Genomic DNA, 21,952 nt, shown 5'->3' with positions numbered 1-21,952 from the left:
AACCAGCTAAGGGGGATGTGAGAGCTTCTTGGGGACAGAGGGTCTAGGGGCAGAGCAGTCAGAGGGTCTCTGCTCCCGAGAGGTCAGGGGTGGGGTGCCCGTGGGCTTGAGCACCGAGGAAGGCCCTGTGAGGGCAGGCCATGGGTCCTGGGCAGAGGGGAGCAGGTTTGAGGGAGGGGTGGAGACCACAGTGCCTGGGCCTGCTGCCACATTCTGGAAGAGGGAGTGGAGTGGCCGCGGGGCATCCCTGGATATGCAGAGCTGAGCAGTGATGGCCAGCCGAGGAGAGCCATCATGCAGGGGCCGAAGCTAAAGGTGCCAGGTGCCCGCCAGCGGGTGGCCCAGGTGGTGAGACGCAGAGCCCAAGGGACTTCTGACCTGCTCAGAGGGTGGGGACAGTCCTTTGTGGTAGCAGAAGGATCCTGAGGCCACCCCCTGGGAGCTTTCCCTTCCAGAGAAGAGCTGTGAGGGCCGGGCCTGGGGGGGAGATTCGACCCCTGCAGCCCCACTGTGGAGCGTGGGGGAGGAAGCCATGGGGAGCAGACCAGGGCAGCGAGCGCAGGGTGGCCGGGACAGATGCAGGGCCCAGGCTCACACCGAGTTGTACTCTTCAGGGAAATGCGGTCAAGATGCTGATCCTCTCCATCCACCTTCACCCTTGACAGCTCTTCATCCCTTCCCAGTGTGTGCCGGAGATCCCCTTGCTGTGACCTCCCAGCTCTGATGGGCTCTCCAGGGCACTGTCTCCTGACCTCTATCTCAGCCTTTCTGGAGTCCCCGGGGTTGAGGGGCTCATGTGACCCACAAGCAGCCTGGCCACCACCTCCAGCCCACTGCCCCTGCCTGCGGCAACTGGGCTCTTGGTCTCTTCTGTGCGAGGCCCCAGCTGACCATCCTCCTGCCTACTCCTGAGGCTTCTGCTGCCCCCACACCACCCCCGCCATGGCCAGACACCCTCCCCTGCAGCTCTGGGGTCTCGCGCTGGCCCCTCCAACCCCTGCCCTTCCCCTCCAGGTACCCCCAGCATGGAGATGGTGGGACCCACTGCCCTGCTTTGGGGACACACGGCCTTTCTCCTTGGGCGTCCCTGACATCAGTGCAGGGCTGGCCTGTGTGGCCGCATGATGAGGCTCTGCTCGGACGTCCTGCTGCAGGAGCCCGGTGGACGGTGGCCCAGCTGCTGCTCTCTGGGCCACATGACCTTGCCCCCTGGATGCTCCCAGCCCCTGACAGAGCGATGGAGCGAGGCAGGGATACAAAGGCACCCCACCCTGTCCTCCTGCCTCCCCTCTGCTTTCCCAGGGGCAGGTACCCCACCTGGGGTCGGGGGCTCTCCCTGCTCCTCCTGCCCCCTCTTGATTCTTCACAGGCATTTCCCCCCAAGTCGCTTCCATGTCAGATCCCCACTTGGATCGGCCTCTCAGATGGCTTCAAGTTCAGGCCCCCACCACCTCTCCTGTGACCTCCGGCTCCTCAGACCGAGCCACCAGGCTGGCACAGCTCCCCTCTTTCCCTGGTGGGTGTCCAGGCCCTTCATAACACTCGCTGCCCTTTGTAAAGCACCTACTAAGTTCCGGGGCTGTGCTGGGTGCGCTCCACCTGACACCTCTTTTCGTCTGCGCAAAATCTGTTATAGCTGAGGAGCTCAGAGGGGGACGAGGCTTGCCCAAGGCCAGCAGCCCAGCCCTGCAGGGACACACACCGTGGGGTCTGGGTCACAGCTCTCTCCCCAGCTCCTCTGACCTCGGGCGGTGACCTCCTGCAACACTGAATTTCTGGGTTGCCTGACTGTCCTTGTAGTGCTCCTCCAGCTCGCCAAAGCCCTTTGTCACCAATTTCTCATATTCGATTCTGACCTCGGAAATACCCATGGTGGTTTTTCTTGATTGAGTTGGATTGAGTCAGGGGAGGGCTTTGCAGGGCCAGCCGCATGGGGGCTTCAGAGGAAGGAACTGCCACTCTAGGGCACTAGGGAGAGAGGTGGGCTGGGGGCTGGCCAAGAGAGGCCCACGCCACGTGGGTGGGAGAGCTGGCAGCGGGTGTGACTGTTCATACCTCCACTGGCTTGGTGAGGACTGGTGAGCCGTGGTGCTGGGGAGGGCTCTCCTCTCCCACCCACTCCCACAGACCCACCCCACTCCCAGCTGTGAGTGAGCACGTGGCTGAGGCTGGCCAATCAGAGTGCTGCACTGGGCTGACCCATGCCACCTGGTGAGTGGGCAGCCTTGGAGCAGAGGGGATGACGGATGGGAAGGCCTGGTTAGGGCCCCAAGGAGACGGCTTGTCCACAGTGGGGAGCACCTGGGGCCTGTTTCCCTCACTCCCCTCCCATGCCACTGTCTTGTCTCCTGTAGGGAAGCAGTGGCAGCTGGGTTTCCATCCTCTGGAACTTGAGTCCTGCCTGATGCTGTTCTTAATCTCTTCCAGCCTGTCACCCCCTGCCAGGGATCAAGGGAAGAGAGCAGACCTGGGCGGGGCTCCCCTCTGCCTGAGGACCCTCCTCCTCCTCCTGCCCCTCCCTCAGCTCTACAGCACCTGGTCTCAGGAGCCCAGGCCCACCCCAGCCTCCCAGGAGGGAACATTCCGGCTTCTGCATTCCACCTTGCACACGGGCAGACTGAGACCCAGAGGAGAGGGCTGAGCTGAGGCCAGCTGACCCCTGCTCCGGCTTGGGACCCCCGGCCCCCGGGCAGGTGGCCGCAGCTTCTGACCCCAGGCTGGGGCGGCCTCGGCGTCTGGGCCTCGCTCGGCTCGGAACGTTTCCTGCCCGCGCGCCCCAGCCCAGCCCCGCAGGAAGTGGCCGCCTCCTGAACAAAGGGGCCGGCGGACAATGGCCATTGAATTGGGCCTGGGCGCTCGCGCACGGACAGGCCGCCAGCTGCCCGCGCTGATAAGACCCGGCCCCGCAGGCTCCACCGGCTCCGGACCAGGGCGTGAGCGCGGGGCTGGCGACGGCCCCGCCCCGCAGGCTGGAGGCCAATGGGGAGCCGGCGCGGCCCCGCCGGGCGCGCGGAGACCAATCCGGGAGCTCGCCGGGGATAGGCCCCGCCCCCGTATCGGCCCCGCTCAGCAACACGCCCCTGCCTGCGAGTATGGCCCCGCCCCCGGGCCTGCCAGGCGCGCACGCGGCCTTGGCCGCGCTGGTGCCCGGGCGCTCCGCCTGGCCGCCGCGCCGGCGAACGAAGTCACGGTTTGGAGAGGACGTGATGTTCGATATTTCCCCAAAAAAGCATCAGATGTCCTGATGCTGGGCCACGCCGGCGCTTCGCTGCGCCTGCCTCGCATTGATCGGTGGAACGACAGCCCGGCCAGCTGTTGCCGCACCCCTGGCTTCCTGCGGGGGTCGCCTGCGGCTCGCTGTGCCGCGGGGGCAGCCCCCTGGTCCTCACGCCTGCCCGGGGAGCGTCTGCTGCGGTCAGGGCCGTGGGGCAGCGCCATTGGGAGGGGAGATGGTGAAGGCCACCCAGCGCCATATTCCCGGGGGCTCCCCGCCGCGGAGACTGCTACCCCTGAGGCCCCTGGGCACGGCGGTGAACATGGGCAGCTCAGTGTGCGGAGGCCGGGCGCTGAGAGCCAGCTCCAAGGGAGGAGTTGGGGTCCCTGCCCAGACCTGGGCCATGGAGCTGAGGTCAGGAATCAGCTCTGTGCTGGCTCCGGAGAGCCCAGGTGGCCCCACGTCCCACCCCTAACCTGGGAGGCTTCGTGAGTGAGGCAGGCGCAGAGCTGTAATTAGGGCAAGTGGCAGGGTGTGTGTGTTTGGGGGGGCTTCCAACATCTTCTGGAAGAAGCCACCCCTTGATTAGAAAGCTACGGGGGAGGGGGGAGGCAGGGCTGAGAGGGGAAGAGACCTAGAGGTTTCCGGGAACTGAGGCAGGCTCTGTCTACCTGGGCAGGATGAAGCGGCCCAGGCCCACTTCTGGTCCTGGCAGTCCCCAGGCAGGGAAGAGTTGGGAGCTAAAGCCCATAGCACTCTCCTGTCCTGTCTGTCCAGCCCACAGCTCTGCCAACACCACCTGGCATTGCCTCCACTGGCTGGCAGTGTCTGTCTTCAACAAGCCCCTGGCCTGCTGCGAGTCTCCCCCAGGTCGGGGATTATTACAGGGTGGGCAGTTGGGACAGAGGGGCACTCGCAGACTGACCCAGCCATAGTGGGTGGGGGCCAAGGAAGACTTCTTGGAGGAGGTGACACTTGTGTTGAGTTTGCCAGGGGAGGAGCGGACAGAAGACAGGACCAGCAGGAGGAGGGAGTGGCCCAGACACAGCCTGGAGTCAGGGAAGAGTCAGGTGTTTAGGGGAGGGCAGGGAGTCCAGGGGTGCAAGTGGGGGGCCAGAGGGTGTGCCTGGGCTGTGGGCAGGGCTCCGCCAGGATGGGGTGGCATTGCCCTGACACCAGCTGCCTCTCAGGCCTGTCCTACCCACTCTACTCTGCCGTGATGGTGGCAGTGCTGTGGAGAAGGTGGCTGCTGGAGGCCAGCCCTGGCAGGGAGAGTGGGTGCGTGGGAACTCCTTGCCAACATCCCAGGGGTTGGGTTGGGTGGGGTGACTGTGGAGATGGTGGTCCTGTGTGGAGAGTGCTGGGGTGGGGCCCTGGTGATACAGGGCCAGACTGGGCAGTGGTGGTGGTGAGCAGGGTCTCGTGACAGTGGTGGCCCTGCTGCTGGGCTGGCAGGTTATGGCCACGGGCACGGCAGAAGGGCTGCAATCACTGAGTGCCTTGGCAAGGCTGTGCAGACGGACACTCAGTGGCCTGGGTCACGCCCTCCAAGGAGCCAGGACCCCTGCCCACTGACCTCCCGCCCCTCCCACGTGCTGTGAGCATCCCATCTCCTGGGTAACCTAGGGAACCATGACCCCTCTGTGGCCTGGGCAGGTGGACACACACGATCTTCAGGACACAGCCCGACCCTCAGGTGGACATACACCCACGTTGGCCTGCCAGCCACCCTCTCCTCACCCCTGTCCTGGCCCTGGCTGTGTCCTTTCTTTGACCACCTCTCCACTCTGCCCCTTGATCCGAAGCCTCAGAACTGCAGCCGTCCTTCCTGCCAGTAGCTGCCTGGGACTCCTTGCACCCATCGTGACGTCCCCCACTGCATCCTCTGCAGACACAGCCAGCCAGTCACGGGTCACATTTGCGTTGTTTTGTGGGCGATCCAGGCTGGGCCGCGGACACTGGGGCCTGCATCAGCAGAGGCCGCCCTCCCGGCCCCCGCCCAGTGCTGAGCCCTGCTGCTCGGGCCGCAGGAAGTGGGAGGCCCGGCGGCTTCTGACTCTGGCCCTTTATCAGCCCTCGCCGCTTCCTGCGGCCAGTACGGCCTGGGCCCCCGCGGCGCCGGGACGCCGGGTCAGCAGTGACTCACTGAGAGCTGGCCTGGGGACGCCCTGGCCCACACCCACCCGCCTGCGCTCTTTTGCCCTCACCCCAGCCAGCACCTGGCTGGCAGCTCTGAGCCCCCATTCCCAGGACCTCAACCCTGCCTTCGCACCGTTCTCTACCCACTAGCATCTTCCTCCCCACTGCTCATCCCCAGCCAGCAGGGCTTAGGCACCCCCACCTATGTGTCCACCCGTCCCCCCACAAATGCCAAGTGCCCATGGCCAGCAGGGTGGCAGCTGGGGGCTGCGGAGCCCACCAGAGCCGAGCACACACCTCCATCTCTGCAGCCACGAGCCTGCTCCCCCCACAGGCTCAGGTGTTCCCCCACTGCAACAAGCATGACATCCCAACCCCTGGGGAACCCCCTCTGTCTTTGCACGTCCTCTGTCACTCAACCCAGGTTGGTGGCCGGCCCGTCTGCCTCTTCTGTGCCCCACTGCGGCCTGACCAGCTCCTCCTCTTTCAGGACCCAGTGTAGACCCTTCCTCCTCTAGGAAGCCCTCCTGATCTAACCCTTACATCCTCCCCCCCGGGGCCTCCCAAAAGATGCCACTACTCCATGGAGCTCGTCTCTGAGCTTCACTGGACCCTCAGAGGGAGCCCAGAGTCTGCTGCCCACCAGCAGCACCCACCTTCCCCCTCACCCCAGTGCACCCCCTCACCCAGTGTGCCTGGGGGCCCTCTGTGGGTAAGGACAGGAACCCAAGTTGGGGAGGGGCTGAGAGGGCCCCAGGAGGTTCACCTGGGTCTGATCACGCAGGGCACCCCTCCCTGCGTCAGGAGACCCCCTGAAGCAGATGTAAATGGCAAAGGAACCAGCTGTCTGGGTGGGCTCCTTCCCGAAGAGCAGCTCCCTCCCTGGAGCGGGTCTCCTCACAGCACTGACCCGCACACGTGTGCACACGCACACACAAAACCTGCAAGAGGGTCCTCACTGCGCACACACAGCCTGAGGCTCCTGTCCCACTCAGGCCCATCTGGCCGTCCTGCAGCACCACCTGCTGGCCAGGACTGAGTGGCCCTGCCCTGCCCAGAGTCTGTGGGCCAGGAACTGGGTGCTTCACACAGGTGTGCACCCACGTGTGCATGGGCGATCCTTTGGGCCCTGTGGCCTGGACCGCATGACCCATGCCCCTCCCCAACATGCACATTCCCAGACTGGGGTCAGTGATAGTGGTTTGGGAGATCTGTCTCTGAACAGCAACCGTGCTCAGGGTGCACCAAGGGGCCTTGAATGCCGTCCACAGGCTGGGGAGCCCGATTTCCACCCTGTGCAGCCTCTCCGCCATTCCAGGCTTCCACCGCTGCCCCACACTCCCAACAGGCCCCGAACCCGCTGCTCCCCAACCCCTCATGACAGCCACTCAGCCCACCTGCTCAGACCCTGCCGGGCCCCTCCTACTTCTGCTCAGCCTGCCCCTGCCTGCTGGGTCCCCACACCAGGGCTGTTCCCTCCCTGCCCCGTCCCCACGTTGACCTCCAAGTAAGCACTTTGTTATGAGGCTTTGCGATGCTTGCTGAGTGAATAAACCCATGAGCCAACGAATGGGAACTATGTACTTCCCAGAGTGCTGTGAGTGGTGGAAGGGAAGGTTCTGGTAAGGGGCTTTGGTGCAGAGGGGAAGCCAGAGGTGGTGAGGCCTCAGGGAGATTTGAGGGGGGATGGAGTCCACGGACAGCAGGGGATGGGCACAGAGACGTGAACTGTAACAGCTCCGTTTTCCCATCGTTGACGTGACATGCACACGTGTCTCCATGTGGGCGCAAGTAGAGGCCTGTGTGCACCTGAGTGTGTACGTGGGTACACGTGCACACACAGGTGCTGATCCCAGCTCTACCTCTGGGCCTAGGGTGCCCACCTCACTCTGCCTGGACCTGTGGACGCCGGCAACCAGGCCCTGCACGAACACTGCAGGACCTGCCGGCCTGGCCCGTGCTGACCCATCACCTCCCGCCCGGGGGCATGCCCCCAGCTGCTGGCTCAGCTCCATGTTGCTGCCGACACCGGGGGCCACGGTGGCCATCCCCCTGTGACATGCCGGGCGGTCATTTTCCCAGGCCCCACCAAGGAGGGCACCTGGCAGACAATGTCCTTATTCACCGTGACTTCCAAATGGGGGGAAGCGATTACTCAGACTGACCGGTGCAAAGGCCCCTGGCCGCCAAGGAAAGGACAGCCCCCACGTTATCTGGCAGAGAAGGCCCTGCCTCTGGCCAGGGGCGCGGCCCCTGCTCTGACCTCAGTCAGCCAGGGCCTCCAGGCTCGGCAGAGGCCCAGTGGCCGCAGCAACCTGCCCCTCCCGACCCCTCTGCTCAGACCCTGCTGGCTGGCCTGGGCTGCAGGGCGCCTCCACCGCACACCCAGGGGCTGCCCCAGGAGTGGCCCTACCATCATGACCCACCCCCCCCGCCCCTGGTATCCCGGCCTCAGACAGGAGCAGCCATCCACCGGCCTGGCCAGGGTCAGCCGGGGTGGCGGGGAGAGTGTCAGGCGGATCAGGATCAAGGTTGTGATGAGGGTCAGGGTCAGGTTCCACCAATCTAGGGCTGCTGCCCTCAAGGGTCCCAGCCGGGCCCATTGTGTGGGGACAATGGCTTCCTGAGCCAGGTTCCTCTCCCAGCAGGAAAACCATAAAGAGCCTCCACTTTGCCACCGCCCACAGCCCCTTTGAAGGGCCCGGGTAGTCAGTGCCTGAGGCCCGCAGCCCTGGAGCCGTTCCCTCGGCCCCCACCCCTTGCCAGCCTGGCTGGGGCCCAGGGCTCCCCAGGGACCAGCCAACCCTCCAGGCACGTAGGCTCACGACGGCACAGACAGGCGCTGACCAATCAGGGAAGCTGCCGGCCATATGCAGGCATGGGCTTCAGACACAGCACCACAGCTGGACAACACGCCACCTGCAAGCCCTGCCTCAGGAGCCCCTCCCCACAGGAACCAACTGGCCCCTCTCGGTGTCCCCCGGGGAGACCAGGGTGCGTGTGCAGGGTGGCTGGGTCCCTGTAGGGGTTGGCCCCAGGGCAGGCACCTTTGGGCTGGGGCTGCGGGCAGGGGCCTGGACTTGAGGCCACAGGACAGGGAACAGAGAGGCAGCCCCAGATGCTGAGTGTCCTGCCCAAGTCCAGCTGGTCCTGGGGTGCCCCATGCTGGCTAGGGGTGTAGCTGCAGTAACCATGACCAGTCCTGGGGGGCAGGATGGGGGTTCAATAGGGGTGCAGGCAGCTGGGTGTGGTGTTTGCCAGGGTGGTGTGGACGAAGGGACAGGGGGGAGGAAAGGCCCAGGGGTGGGGGCAAGAAATGGACAGAAGGATGCAGGAGATGGACAGAGGTGTTGCTGTCACCCACGCCTGGTCCTAGGAAGGCGAGATGAACAGTGGTGTGACAGTGCCGAGCAGGCAGGGAGCAGCATGTTTGTGGCTTTGCAGTGGGCTGGTGCTGACCTCTGGCGGTACACACCTGGGGCTCAGGTTGGGCTCCGGAAGGCACAGGCATCTGGGGCAGCCAGTGACGGAGTCCAGACGTGGTGTCAGTGGGCCTTTGTTTTCAGGCTGCCTGGTGTCTGCCCCTCCTCCAAGGAGGCCCTCACTCTGCCTCTAGGGGTCTTGGTGGCAGTGGGTGGCCATCAGCCACTTAGAGGCCTGACCAATCCAGAAACCAGCGTGCAGCTGCATCAGGGCAGCGGGGGTGGGGGGGCAGCCAGGTGGGAACCAGATGCGTGGGCGCAGGGCATACAGACCCTGAGGCCAAGCAGGCTGATGTGACCTGGAAACCACTAGCAACTGGTGGCAGCAGGGCGGGGGTGGAAGAGCACAGCTCAGGCCGACCTTTTTGAGTGACTGGAGAGACAACATCCAGTGGGGACAGCTCTTGGGGTGTGGACGCAGAGGGGTGCTCCCATTGTTCCACCCTGCCTTCTGCCCTACCCTTGCTCCCCCTCCCCAGGGTTCCCACTGCTGCTCAGGGTGCCTGGGAATGGACTGCAAAAGCTCCAGCCAAGGCAGCCTGGAGCTAAGGCTGGCTCAGGACGTGACCCATCCCTGCCTGAGGGCCGTGGGTGGGTGGGGAGAGTCTCAGACCTGCCCTTGGCCCTGCCCCCCAATTCTTGGAGAAGCCTGGGGCAGTGAGTGCTGCCAGGAAGGTTACCTGTAGACCCAGCTCTGTGGCTCGGAGAGGAGAGGGAACTGGTGCAAGGTCACACGGCATGGCATGGGCTGGGGGACTAGCAGGTGCTGGGGACGCAGACTCAAGCCCCTGGCCTCAATCCCCTTCCCTTCCTCTGTGGGGAGTGGGCACAGGGACATACCTGTCAGGGTGCCCCGCAAGAAGCACCATCCAGAGCACCAACATGCCCACGGTCATCATCGGGGGTGGATCTGGTCTGGTTGGAGCACATCCGCCTGCTCAGGGCCCGGCACCCTGAAGGGTGCTCTGGAGGCTGCAGCCCCTCAGGACGTGCGCACCTGGGATCGGGTCAGGACACACCCGTGCGTGTGTGCCCATAGTATGAGCAGACAGGTGTGTGTGCACACTTGTGCATGCACTTGCTATGTGTATATGTGTGCATAAGTGGACTACACACGTGTGAACATGTGTGTGTGCCTGTGTGTGGACGGGCATGTGCGTGAGGCTGCGTGCTCCGTCCCCTCTCCAGGCTGGCGCTGGCTCAAGTCCTCCCCTTCCCCCCCACCCCCCGCCAGGCCTCTGGGGAGGCGACACACTGACGCAGGTGAGGAGGACGTGGGGGAGGGCGGGAAACAGCAGGGAAAGCCCAGTGGCAGGAGGAGCGGGAAGGACCCTCCCCCCTGGAGCCAGCTGACTTGCCTGCTTGCCGCCTGCTGGCTCACTGGCCCAGTGCGGCTGTGCATGGAGGCTAATGGGCCTGGCTGGTCTTGGGGTGTGACACTGGAGAATCTGGGGGGAGGCACATGCTCTTGGCCTGCTTAGGGCACACACTTGATCACACACTTGTGTGCAGACACCTGCACAACCACAGCAAGGCACATGGCCCCACCCCAGTCACGTGAGAGACCCCCAGCACCAATAGGGATGGTCAGCCTTCAGGGGCCCTGGGGAGCTGGGCTCACATTTGGGGAGCAGACTGCCTCCTCCCAGCTGCTCTCCAGCACCATGGTGAGGCTGGTGGCCAGTGGCGTGCTCCCCACCTCATCCTCGCAGCGGACAGTCCTTCCCCACCAGGCCCCTCCCTGTCCTCCAGCTATCCTGGGGCTCCCCTCCTCCTGCTTCAGCCAGACACCCAGTCACTGCGGCCCCAGACCTCCCCTTTCAACATCCAGTCCTCGGGCCCCACCTGCCCCTCTCCAGCCTCCCTCCGGCCTCCTTTCCCAGCACGACAACCCCTCCACCCTCCCCAAGGGTGGATGAGGCAGAGCTGGGGAACCAGCCTGTTTACTCCCGGGCCTTAGCTCTCTTCCCAGGGCACTTGCCCCTTCCCTCAGACCTCCTCCACCTCCTGCCCACCCCACCCCCCACCCCCCAGGAGCCTCTCCCTCTGCTGCAAACATCTTGGAAGAACCCCTCCCCGTTCTCCTCCTCCTCCCACTCACTGGTCTGAGTGTCACTTGCCCGTCATCTTACCGGGCCACAGCACCATCCCCTCTGGGAAGCTCAGCTTGGGGCTCCTGCAGAACAGCACAGTCCAACCCACCGCCCACTCCTCCTGATTCCATTCCCTCTGGGGGCCCAGGAACCCCTTCTCTCCCAGCCTCTGAGCAGAAGCACTCAGCTGCCCACAGCCACCCACGAGGCAGCTCTAACTGAAGAGGATTCCTCTGCTGCTCCCCACAGCCACTGCCTCACCTCCACCTGCCCCCCCTGCCCCATCATCTCTGCTCTGGCCCACCGTCTGCTCCCTGCACGGCACAGCAGGCTCCCCAGCCCCGAGAGCCTCGGGGCTCCTCTAAGAGCTGCCGCAGCCAGATCCTCACCTGCCCCATGACCCCAGGAAGGGCCCAGCACCAGGACAGTCCACGACGGGCATGGGCACTTCCTACAAAAGGGGGTATTGCTGACGAAGTGAGAACAGGTGGCTCTGAGAATGTGCTGAGCCGGGCTCCCCATCACGGATCTGACAACGGGGCCAGGCGCATGGAGTTTGGAGGCCAGCAGGAGGCTGCAGTCCAGCCTGCCCGCTGTAAGCCACCCACGAGGCCGGCACACTGCCTCGGCCTCACTCCTCCTGGGTGGAGCCAGACGCGTAATCACAGACCACAACCTCAGCGGGTTTCCGCTCGAGTAATGTGTCTTTCTGTTTCACCAAACCCACCCCTCACTCCACACTTCTCGGAGCCCCAGGGTGCAGGCAGAAGGATGCAGACACAGGACCTCAAAATCCCCTACCTGCAGACTGCTGTGCTCCAGGAGGGGGTTTGGCCCCCAGGAAGGAAGTGGGGCATGGCTCTGCCATTGTGGTCATCCTCGCCTGGGGGGCGGGGTAGAGCCAAGGCCGGGGCCTCGAGGGGCAGAAGCACCTGCCCTCCCCCGCCGCTACGCCCAGAGCAGCAATGCCCAAGTGAAGACCCTGAAAGTGGTCCCTGTGCCTTGCAAGGACGAGGCCTGGCTCCCAGGGGTGGTTCACGGCAGCAGGAACCATCCAGAGCAGAGTGGCTGGGCTTGGGGAACCCTGCCTTCCTTCCCTTCTGGATGCTGAGCTGGATCCCAGCTCAGACAGGAAGCGCCCACAGCTCTCCTCCTGGCTCAGGCTGCGCAGTCATCACCCAGGGCACCTGTGCATACGAGCGCAATAGAGCTGGTCGTGCGTCTGCTGAGCGATACTGAACTGACTCAATTCACCAGCTGGCCGGACTGGGGCCAGGCAGCCTCCAGGCTCCTGAGGGTAGATCCACGTGGCCTCCAGGGCCCAGGTGGCAGGAGGGAGGCCAGGGGCCTGGCTGAGGGCTGCAGCCAGAGGCTTGCAAGAGCTCCGGACCAGCAGAGGGAGGGGCTGGACGCCAAGTGCTTCTCAGCGACAGTGAGGAGGGGAGCGTGCAAAGCACTGGGTCCACGAGAGGCCGAGTGGAGTCCTGGAGCCGCCGAGCCCTCCTCTCGCCTGGACCAGTGCTAGGCCTCCCTGGCCTCAGTGTCCTTACAGGGGACACAACAGTGCCCACCTGAGAGAGTTCTCGGGCTGTTAAGACCCACGTCTGACCAGACACATGCAGACAGTCCGTCTGGTCCCCCTAGCCGGGCAAACACTTCTTACAGTGCTCAAAACGTAGTCCCAACAGCAAGTGCTACAAAGGCCACGTGTGGCCATGGACGAGGACTGCGGAGCAGGCAGGGCAGCGCCTGTCTCGTCACCAAGCGTCTCAGTGCTCACGCCTGCAGGCCCTGGCCCCAGAGCCCCCGGATCCCTCCCGAGGCGCCAGCAGGGTGTCCCACCAGGACACTGCCTGGATGCGAGGTCACAGCTCAGTAGCCATCGTCATCTTCACCGTCACAGCCGTAATCTGCAAAGCACAAAGGACAGTCACAGACTGATGAGGGCGGTGCGGCCAAGGGGCCCCGGTGCCCCCACTGTGCTGCCCCTTCCTTGAGGCTCCAGGGACAGCTTCTGCAGGCCTCAGCCACATAGGCCCCACCACCACCCGTAGGGACCCCCGTTCTGGTCTCTTCATCCCCGCAGGTCCTTGGGGCGGATGGCCTGGCGTGCACGCAGCGGGGATCCTGGCTCCTCACTGAGCAGCCGCGTGAGCCATACGCTGTGGGGAGCCCTACTTCTGCTGGCAGGCAGCACTCCCGGCCAGCCCTCACCAGAGGCAGGGCCTCAAAACCAATACAGCCAATTTATAAAACGTCCTCGTTCAAGTTTCTTTTCAGGGTGAAAGATAGATTACCTTGAAGCCAACAGGCCCGAGTTTAGGATCATTAGGGGCAGATGGTTTGTGCCTTTTACTCGGGAGCACCCTCTGCCCTGCCCAGCACCTGTGCTGGCCCTGCCAGCGCGCACGGCCCCCTCACCATTGCCGCCCATCATCTGCAGGGCGCTGACGCAGGGCTCTCCGTCCTCCTCGTCAGGGTCCTCTTCGTCGGGGTCCTCCTCGGGGTGGTATGACACAGGTCCACTCTCCACCACAACCGCCGCAGGCCTGACAGGCTCGGCTCCCGGAACAGGGGAGCTTGGGAGCAAGGCCTGTGGGCGAGCGAGGAGTACAGGCTCTGGGACAGCTGCGCCAAGGGACGGGGCATGGGACACGGCTCCTTGACCACCACAGAGAAGCGGCGGCACCCGCCACAGTGGCCCCACACTCAAGCTGTTCACAGTGTCAGCCGGGCTCCCAAGGCTCACCGGCCCCGTCCAGCCTCCTGGAGGCCATGCCGTGGGCTGAGACCCACAGTGGGGACATCTCTCGCCCTTCAAGAGCAGTCAGTGAGGACATCCTGAGCCCCCTGGCTTCTCCCCTCACCCCATGCACACTCAGGAGCCTCCAGAAAGCCTTGCACTCCCACCGCAGGCAGACGTGGTTCCTGCCCAAGAACACGGCCTGGCCGCAAAGCCGTCTAGAAGAGGCTCACGCTCAGGCCCACCCCCAGTGACCACGACCTGTGCTTGCCCCCAAGATCCCTCGGGGACCCTCCCTTCCTGCTTCTGCCTCCTGCTTCCTGGGCCAGACCAGGACCCTGCAATAAGGAGGGAAGACCCCTGTGCGCTGGCCTGGGAGGGCCCAGCTGCAAGCCAAGGCCGCCATCGATAGAGGGATCGCCGGCACCGGCCAGGCTGGACCCAGGGACTGGGGCCTCAGGGCCCACATAGAGGCTCTCCAGACGGCGCAGGCAGGGACAGCCCTGCAGGCGGCCTGGGGCCCGGGCTGGAGGGGGCATGCCTCGACACTGGCACACGCTGTCTGTCAGGCTCAGGCTCTCAGGCCCCCTGTGCAACAGACATACCCCGGGCACTTCTCCCTCTGCCACCCTTGGGCCTCAAGACTCTCTGCCCTGCTGGGACAAGGCCGGGACAGCACCGGAGCACCAGAAGTGGCTGATGCTCCCTCCGTCAGGGCCTGTCTTCTCAGGTCACTCACAGACATCGTGTCTGGGGTCTGCTGCTTCCCAAGGTCCCCAACCCTGGCTGTGTCACAACGTACCTCTCCCACAGCCACCTTCTTAGCCGGCTGCGTTGACACCATTGGCCTCAACCTAGAAGAAAGTAGAGCACGGTGTCCTCAGCTCAGGAAGCGCCCACTGGTGGGGAAGAATGTGGCCCTGCCCAGATGTGGGTGCACATTCTCTGAGCAGGAGGAGAGGGAGGAGAGAGAGGAGAAGGAGGGGGGACGGGAGGGGGGAAGGACCTCACAGGAGGGTCTGCGAGCACCTGGAGCACACACTCCCCCACTTCGCCCACAGCCCCAGCCCCCCAGTGGGTCCCCAGCCAGCCAGCGGGGCTGCTGCCCCACTGCTCATGCAAACCCACCTCTTGATCCAGCTGCCAAACCTCCCACAGCCTGGACAGCAAACACAGCACGGCCCAGGGGGACAGCTGGACACGTGAGGTGGGGGCGTGCCCACAACTTTCCACCTGACAACCGCAGGCTGAGCTGGGTGGGGAGGGCACATGGGCCCAGCAGCCCAGGGCTCTGGTGTGCACCATGAGTGGAGCAGGGGACGCCAAGCACCACTGCCCACACCTGCCCCTCTGCCTATCCCTGTGGGGACACTGCTGACAGGTGTCATGAGCCCCAGCGAGGGTCGACGTGCAGCCTCACCAAAGCACAGGCTGACCGTCCTGAGAGGAAGGAGACCCTGCAAGGCATGCAAAGCACCCGAGGGCTCAGGGTCCCCTGGCTGCCTCCCATGGCCTGGGAGTCCACACGGTGACCACAGACTGACCAGCGAGAGAGGAGGTGACAGGCTTGGGGGAGCATGGCCCCAGGCCCAGGAGGATGGGGGCAGACCACCCTGCAGTGCCTGCTTCCGTGCCCATCATCAGAGGGGAACACTTGGACACACTTCTCAGATGAGTCACGATTAAAAATGGCAGCAGTGGAGAACAGGGACGGGGTGGGTGGGAGTGTGGCATTACAGCCTCGAGCCCCATCCCTCCCCTCAGGGCGACCCGCCCATCCTGCGGTATCCAGTGTGCCCAGGGGCCAGGTGGGTGGTCATGGGGCTGAGCACCAGCCTCTCTGCACAGAGGGGCCACAGTGACCAGCCACGGGAGTGGCAGGTGCTGTGGGGGCCCAGGGTGTGGGCTCACAGCCGCCCACCAGCACACCACGGCACAGGAGGCGCTCGCAGAGCTGCCTGGACCCGGCTCTGCAGGGCGGCCCTCACTAGCCCCCATCAGGAGCAGTTAGTGAAGCCACTGCTCACACCTTCTCCACCCAGCCCCATGCGCTCCCACTGGCAGTTTGCTGTCACCTCCCTGCCCATCCGTCTCGGCAGAGAAGGCAGTGCAGCCGGTGGAGGGGCACACAGGGACCCCTCCCAGGAAAACAGACCCTGGTTAGAGAACTGGCCCAGCCCACCTACTCCTTGAAACAGAGCAGACCCTGACGCTGCAGGACCTTCGAGGGCTGGAGCCCCCTCCTCAGCTCCGGCCCCGCATGTGAAGGTGAGCCGTGGGCAGTGGCGGCCATGCTGGACAATGACACCAGTTCCCAGCTTGCAGGCAGCCAACACCCCCTACGCCTCCTCCACCTGCCCCGGGGCTCCTGCGCCAGTCCAGCCCTGACACTCAGCCTGCCGGGCACAGTACCTTTTCCCTACGCTGGCCACAGGGTCAGCCCTGCTCCTGCTGGCCGGCGTTTTCCTCCGTGACAGTTTCCTGGCGCTGGCCCTGTCCTCAGGCCGCGCATCCTCCCTCTGCAGGCCCCTGCCCTTGCTGTTGAGGTCGCGGAGCACGCTGTAGTTGATCTTGCTGGAGATTTTCTTCTGCTCCAGCATCTTCTCGATGGCCTCTCCAGCCGTGCTGGCCAGGATCGGTTCCCGCCGTTTGCAAGACTTCTTGGGCTTGATGGAAACACAGGAGTTAGCCTCCTGTGGGTCTCGGCACCTGTGAACCTGCAAGGCGCTGTGGGGGATGTGGGAGCGGGGCCAGCCGGACTCCAGGGAAGGCCCCTGTGGAGGGGGCAGGGAGGGGGGCTCAGCAATCAGGGTCTATGGGGACCCCCATGCCCAGGGAGTTGAGGTGGGCGGGGTGGGCGAGGTCCTGGCCCAGCTCTCCCGAGGGACACTGATGGGGGAAGCCAGCCTGGGCCCATCCTGCGCCTGCCTAACCCTCGCCCTCCCTACTGAACAGGGCTCCCAGGCAGCCTCCACCATCAGCGGGCAGCAGGTCCCGAGGGCATGTGGCCAGCTTAGTGCCGGAGGGGCCGCCAGGCAGCCATAGCCACAAACTGCCCACAGGCCCACCACTCGGATCCCTGGCTGTGCTGGGCCCCACAGCCACGAGAACGGGGCAGAGCGAGCGCTCCCTGTGCTTGAGATACATCACCCAGCAGGGAGGGACATTCCCTGGACCTCGTCCTGGGCGCTGCAGCTGCAGACCATCCACAGGAGCCCACGTTGTACTTGCTGCCTCCTCTCCTGCCCACCAGCCTTCCCACACGGCCCCCCATTGTGGTGCAATAACACGAACCACGTGCTGGGGGGGTCCAAACCCCAACCCTAAGCTCCAGGGGCCCTCCTCCCGGCCTCCTGCCCTCCCAGTCCCAGACGGACTCTCTAGCAGAGCTTTCAAGTCGTCCAGATGACCTGGCTCAGGTCCCTCTCTGCTTCTGCCCAGTCAAGGGCTCCACTACTCCCCAATGTGGCCCTGCAGACAGACGTCACCATCTGACTGTGCACGAGCAGCTAAGGCAGGTCACTGTGCTGTGACCACCACAGCACAGAGACGGCACGACAAGGAGGCTTTCCTGGTCACAGAGGTGGGCTAGGGCCCTGGGAGGCCAGGCAGGCCTCTCTTCCTGACGAAGACTCAAGCCCAGGGCGCTCGGCATGGGCCCCGAGTCCCGACCCGGCCCACCTGGGGGCTCTCCCCAGATGGCACGTCCGTCCGCCGGGAGGGCAGCACAGCCAGGACTGGACGGCCAGGGATGAGGGTCTGGGCCCAGAGTGCACCCCCACCGCCTGCACAGCCACTCGGGGAAGGGAAAGGCGGGTCTCCCCGTGCATCGGCACGCCCTACCTTGTGCTCCTTGTAGATGCCGAGCTCCTTCTCCTTTGCTATTCTTGCTTCTTTTTCTGAAAGGCCCACAAGCGTCAGGATCAGTGAGGGGCCCAGGCCAGATGGGCAGGCAGATGGGCGAGTGGGCAGGCGGGTGGGCAGGCGGGCCGGTGGCGCTTACCCCTCTGCTCCCGCAGGTACTCGGCGTTCTCACGCATCCACAGCTCGGCCTTCACGCGGGCTTCAGCCTCATTCAGGATATACTGGGGCAGACACAGCGCCACGCTCAGAGGGCACATTTGGCTCTCAGGCACAACACTTTCCCCTTCGTGTAAACTGGTCAGAGACGGGGCCTCCGACCCAGGGGGACACGTGCGGAGAGCACGTCACTCATCGTCGAGAGCTAACAGCTCATCGTCGAGAGCACGTCGGGGACACCTATCATCCTCCGACTTCGCCAAGGCCAACCTCAGGGTCCATGAACTGGCCCTGCAACATCCCCCTGTCCCTCGGCAGCTCATACACCTCGCAGACACAGTAGCTGGGCCCCCCAGACTTCAGGGACACGGGTCCCTGAGAAGGGACCAAGCTGAGGGTGCAAGATGCCAACGGAGGAACCAACGGGTGGTCTCAGATGCCGCGTGACGATGGAATCAGGAAAAAGCTTCTTGCCTGCTGGAGAGCAAGCGCTGCTGGACACCTGCTAAGCCTGGAGGCCACAACTCAGGATTTGGAGTTTGCGGCAAACTTGCGGTCGGGGCACCCCCGAGACTGGAGATGCCCGATCAGATGGCTCCAGGTGCGAATGGTGTTTGCCGTCACAGGCCACAAGGTGGCAACAGCCAGGTGCAGGCTCGGGGCCCTCCTGACAGGGGCGCGGGCAAAGAGACCACAGACCCCGGCTAACCCTGGGAGGGGCACACAGAGCACACAGCCACTTACCCTGTCGATCTCCAGGTCGTCGATGCCACTGAGGTCCAGTTCGCCGTCCCCAGAAGCATCTTCTAGAGGGAAGCACAGGGCCAGTGTCATGTAGGGTCGACTGCTGGTTAATGAGTACAAACATCACCTGGTATCTCAGAACTCGGGAGTTTGTCCAAGGGCTTCTAGAACCCCGCTCCCCTCGCCACCAGTGGGTGCTGGCACTGCCCTCTGTGTGCCCACAGGGGACGGGGCTTACCTCCCGGCAACACGTGGAGGAAGCAGGACGCTAACCTGGAGTGACAGAAGAAACCTTTCCATCCCTATGCTCTCCTGTCCAGAAGGAGCGTTCCCTGACCGGGAGAGGGCAGGTCATCCACCTCTCTGCTCAACAATCCAGGAGAGGGGCCCTCAAGCCTTCCGTGACCATGCACAGGACACCCCCAAAACCTGTTGGCCACTGCCCTCCTGCCCCAGCTGGTCAACAGCACAACCTGCATGGCCCCGAAGTCACCCGAAGGTCCTCTGCCAAGTCCTGGGATTCCAGCCCACACACAGGCCTTCTGCAATGCTCTCTGCCACGTCGTCGCTCCCCTGGCGCTCACGCGCCCCTCGCGCCCCTCCGTGCTCTGCCTTGCTCTGCTCGCTCTCTGAGCTCCAGCCAGAATGGCCTCCTCCTGCTACAGAGTCGCAGCACCCCGGCTGTCTCGGGGCCTTCGCACGTGCCCTCTGCCTGTGCTCTGAGGGACCTATGACAGTCCACACAGCAGCCCTTCATGGTATAACCTGCCTGTACTTAGCTGATGGGCTGTGTCACTGTCCCTCTCTCCTCCAGACCACCACTGCCACCAGGGCAGGTGCACAGCTGCCCATTGCCATGCCCGGCCCACAGGGCACGTAACCAATGTCTGAGCAGCTGAACGGTGTCTCTGAGTAGCACCCCGCTCACAGAGGCCATACTCTCAGCACCTGGGGAGGAGGTGGGGCCAGTGCTCTGCAGTGGGTGCACCTGGGGAGCCCATTCTGGCAGAGAACCAGGACCTGCTCCCAGGAGTGAAATGTGATGGAACCAAACCCGCCTTCTTCCTGGAGCTGCCAGCATCCCAGGCCTTCTGCAATGGTGGGGAGCAACTGGCCCCTGCTCAGGCGCCCGTCACCACCGCTGCTGGAGCTCAGCAACTGCCGTCCGTGTAAGCAGCGGAGACTGTGCCCTCAGTCAATGCTTTCCCACCAGGTTAGCCAGCGGGGAAGGCCCAGACACGGGGATGAGCCCTGCAGGCACCGGGGATGTCAGCACACGCCAGTCACTGATGGCTCACACAGCCCTGCAGGGCGGGGCTGGCAATGCCCCCCAAGCCCGCCCTTCTAGAAGGTTGCACCTTGAAAGCAGCACCTCTACCTCCCACAGACGGGAGGGACGACCCAGACCTGGAAACCTCTACCTGAACCTCAGCCCCACCACACTCACCCAGAGGAGCCCCCCACCCCTCCAACCCCCGCCCTGCTCCTCCCATGCCACTCACTGGAGTCGCGGCTCTGGGAGGAGATGCACTCTCGGATGGAGTCTGAAATGCCCAGGCTGGCCGCCGTGGGCAGGGGGCCGAGCAGGGACTCCAGGGCGGGAGGCCTGCTGCCCCGCTCAGGGCTTCCTGCCGCCTCTGAGCTGCCAGGAATGCCGCTGCCGAGGAGCTCCTGGTAAAAGTCCTTGTTCAGGTGGCTGGCTGCGGCCTCCAGCTCCTCATCCTCCCCATCCTCCTCGCCAAATACGCTGGATGTGGTGTCGTCGGCGGAGCCTAGGGACACAATTTCCCAGACCACGTGTTAACCAGGCAGAAAGCCAGAGAGAGCCTGCTTTTGTGGAGAGAAACACTTCTGCTCGGCTGCAAAAGGCTTTTATTGCACTTCTTTAAACAACCGAGAACGAAAGAACCACCAAAAGATGTGCCTGGTCCCAAAGATGCCCAATGTCCACGCGCCCAAGAATGGACCTTGGCCTACACCTCACACTATGCAAATAGCAACTCAAGATGGGTCACAGACAAACATAATACCTAAAACTATACACATTTGAGAAAAAAAATGGGAGAAAATGTTTGTGATTTTGGATTGGGAAAAAACTTCTCAGATATGATACTAAAAGCAGAATCTATAAAACATGGACAAATTAGATTTCATCAAAATTGAGAACTCTTCCCTTTGAAAAACACTGTTAAGAGAACAAAAGGACAACCCACAGACTTATTTGCAAATTACACATCTGATAAAGGACTTGTGTCTACAATACATAAAGAACTCTCAAAACCCCAAGAAGAGAACACACAACTCAACAAAAGATGTGAACAGAGACTTCAGCCAAGAAGACACGTGGATGGTAAACAAGCACCTGCCGTCACGTCACACGGAGATGCAGATGAAGCCACCTCGAGCTACCACTTTCCATCTACCAAGAAGTGGACACGGTGCGACCACGCCCCACACGACCCAGCAGTTCCACAACTCAGTATTCACCAGGAGAAAAGGAAACAAACGTTCACGTGAAGACTTGTACACAGGTGTTCACAGTGGTTTGTGTGCAAGAGTCCCAAACTGGAAATAACCCAACACCCTACAACCCAGGACTGGATAAACGATCATCACCCCACAACAAGAGGAACTTCTGATGGTGACTCAGAACAAATATACTGGGTCAAAAAGCCAGAGAGAACAAAGAGTACACACCACGTGATCCTATTTACATAAAATTCTAGAAGATACACTAACTTGGATGTGGAAGTTAATTTTAAAAACTTTAATTAAATTGGAATCAGGAAGGCCTGTAGGGGGAGCTCTCACACCCCATCACACATGTCAGTTACACCCAAGAGGAAGAGCCCAACAGCCTTGCAACAGCTCAGCCAATGAGAAACACCTCAGCTCAGCCAATGAAACACTGCAGCCCAGCCAAAGGGAACACCCCAGCTCAGCCAATGAGAAAGGCCACAGCCCAGCCAATGAGAAAGGCCACAGCCCAGCCAATGAGAAAGGCCACAGCTCAGGCAATGAGGGGCGGTTGCCACACTGAACTGTTACTCTCCCCCAATGGACTTTCCTTCAGAATGTCTCCTCCCTACTCTCCCTTCTTCTCTATAAAAGCAGCTCCCTTCCTTTGTTTGCTGGATTTGCCTACGGTTTGCCATAGCACACACATCCCGAATTACGATTCTTTTGGCTATTCCCAAATAAACTCATTTTGAGATAAAATAACAGGCGAATTTGCTTTTTAAGGTGACACTAGCAACAGAAAGCAGCTCAGTGGTTGCCTGGGGGCAAGGCAGGTGGGAGGACACTTTTGGGGGTGATGCATATGTCCACTATCTTGATCATGGCGATGGTGTCACAGGTGTACTCATATGTCAAAACTCACCAAATATCGCATTTTAGATATGTGCTGTTTGCTATATGTCAATTACACCTCAATAAAGTTAACAAAAAGTCACCCAATGACTTAATTTTAACAAAGAGTACCCTACAAAATCTTCCCTCATTTTAACTTGCTGTC

At 62.8% G+C, this 21,952-nt stretch overlaps 1 protein-coding gene across 11 annotated transcripts in view; it reads right to left on the bottom strand.

Annotated features, from left to right (window-relative positions):
• Positions 1-11,406: 11,406 nt before the first annotated feature.
• Positions 11,407-21,952, bottom strand: part of BRF1 (BRF1 general transcription factor IIIB subunit) — a 70,345-nt gene continuing 59,799 nt past the window's right edge. For 9 of the 11 annotated variants that reach the window (XM_087447806.1, XM_087447810.1, XM_087447801.1 and 6 more), the window contains 8 exons: positions 19,938-20,207; positions 18,436-18,497; positions 17,675-17,756; positions 17,515-17,570; positions 16,084-16,337; positions 14,474-14,525; positions 13,350-13,521; positions 11,407-12,838 (listed from right to left, as the gene is read on the bottom strand). In XM_087447806.1, coding sequence (XP_087303932.1) covers positions 12,801-12,838; positions 13,350-13,521; positions 14,474-14,525; positions 16,084-16,337; positions 17,515-17,570; positions 17,675-17,756; positions 18,436-18,497; positions 19,938-20,207 — 986 coding nt within the window. In that variant the 3' untranslated portion in view covers positions 11,407-12,800. The remainder of the gene's footprint in view (positions 12,839-13,349; positions 13,522-14,473; positions 14,526-16,083; positions 16,338-17,514; positions 17,571-17,674; positions 17,757-18,435; positions 18,498-19,937; positions 20,208-21,952) is intronic. The other 2 variants (XM_087447802.1, XM_087447803.1) reach the window with 1 other exon arrangement.

Source organism: Ceratotherium simum, chromosome 24 (assembly GCF_057802395.1).
Source record: "Ceratotherium simum simum isolate JZ-2026a chromosome 24, ASM5780239v1, whole genome shotgun sequence".
NCBI classification, from domain to species: domain Eukaryota; kingdom Metazoa; phylum Chordata; class Mammalia; order Perissodactyla; family Rhinocerotidae; genus Ceratotherium; species Ceratotherium simum.
The sequence above is the reverse complement of the archived record's forward strand: the minus strand, read 5'-3'. Positions and strand labels throughout refer to the sequence as shown.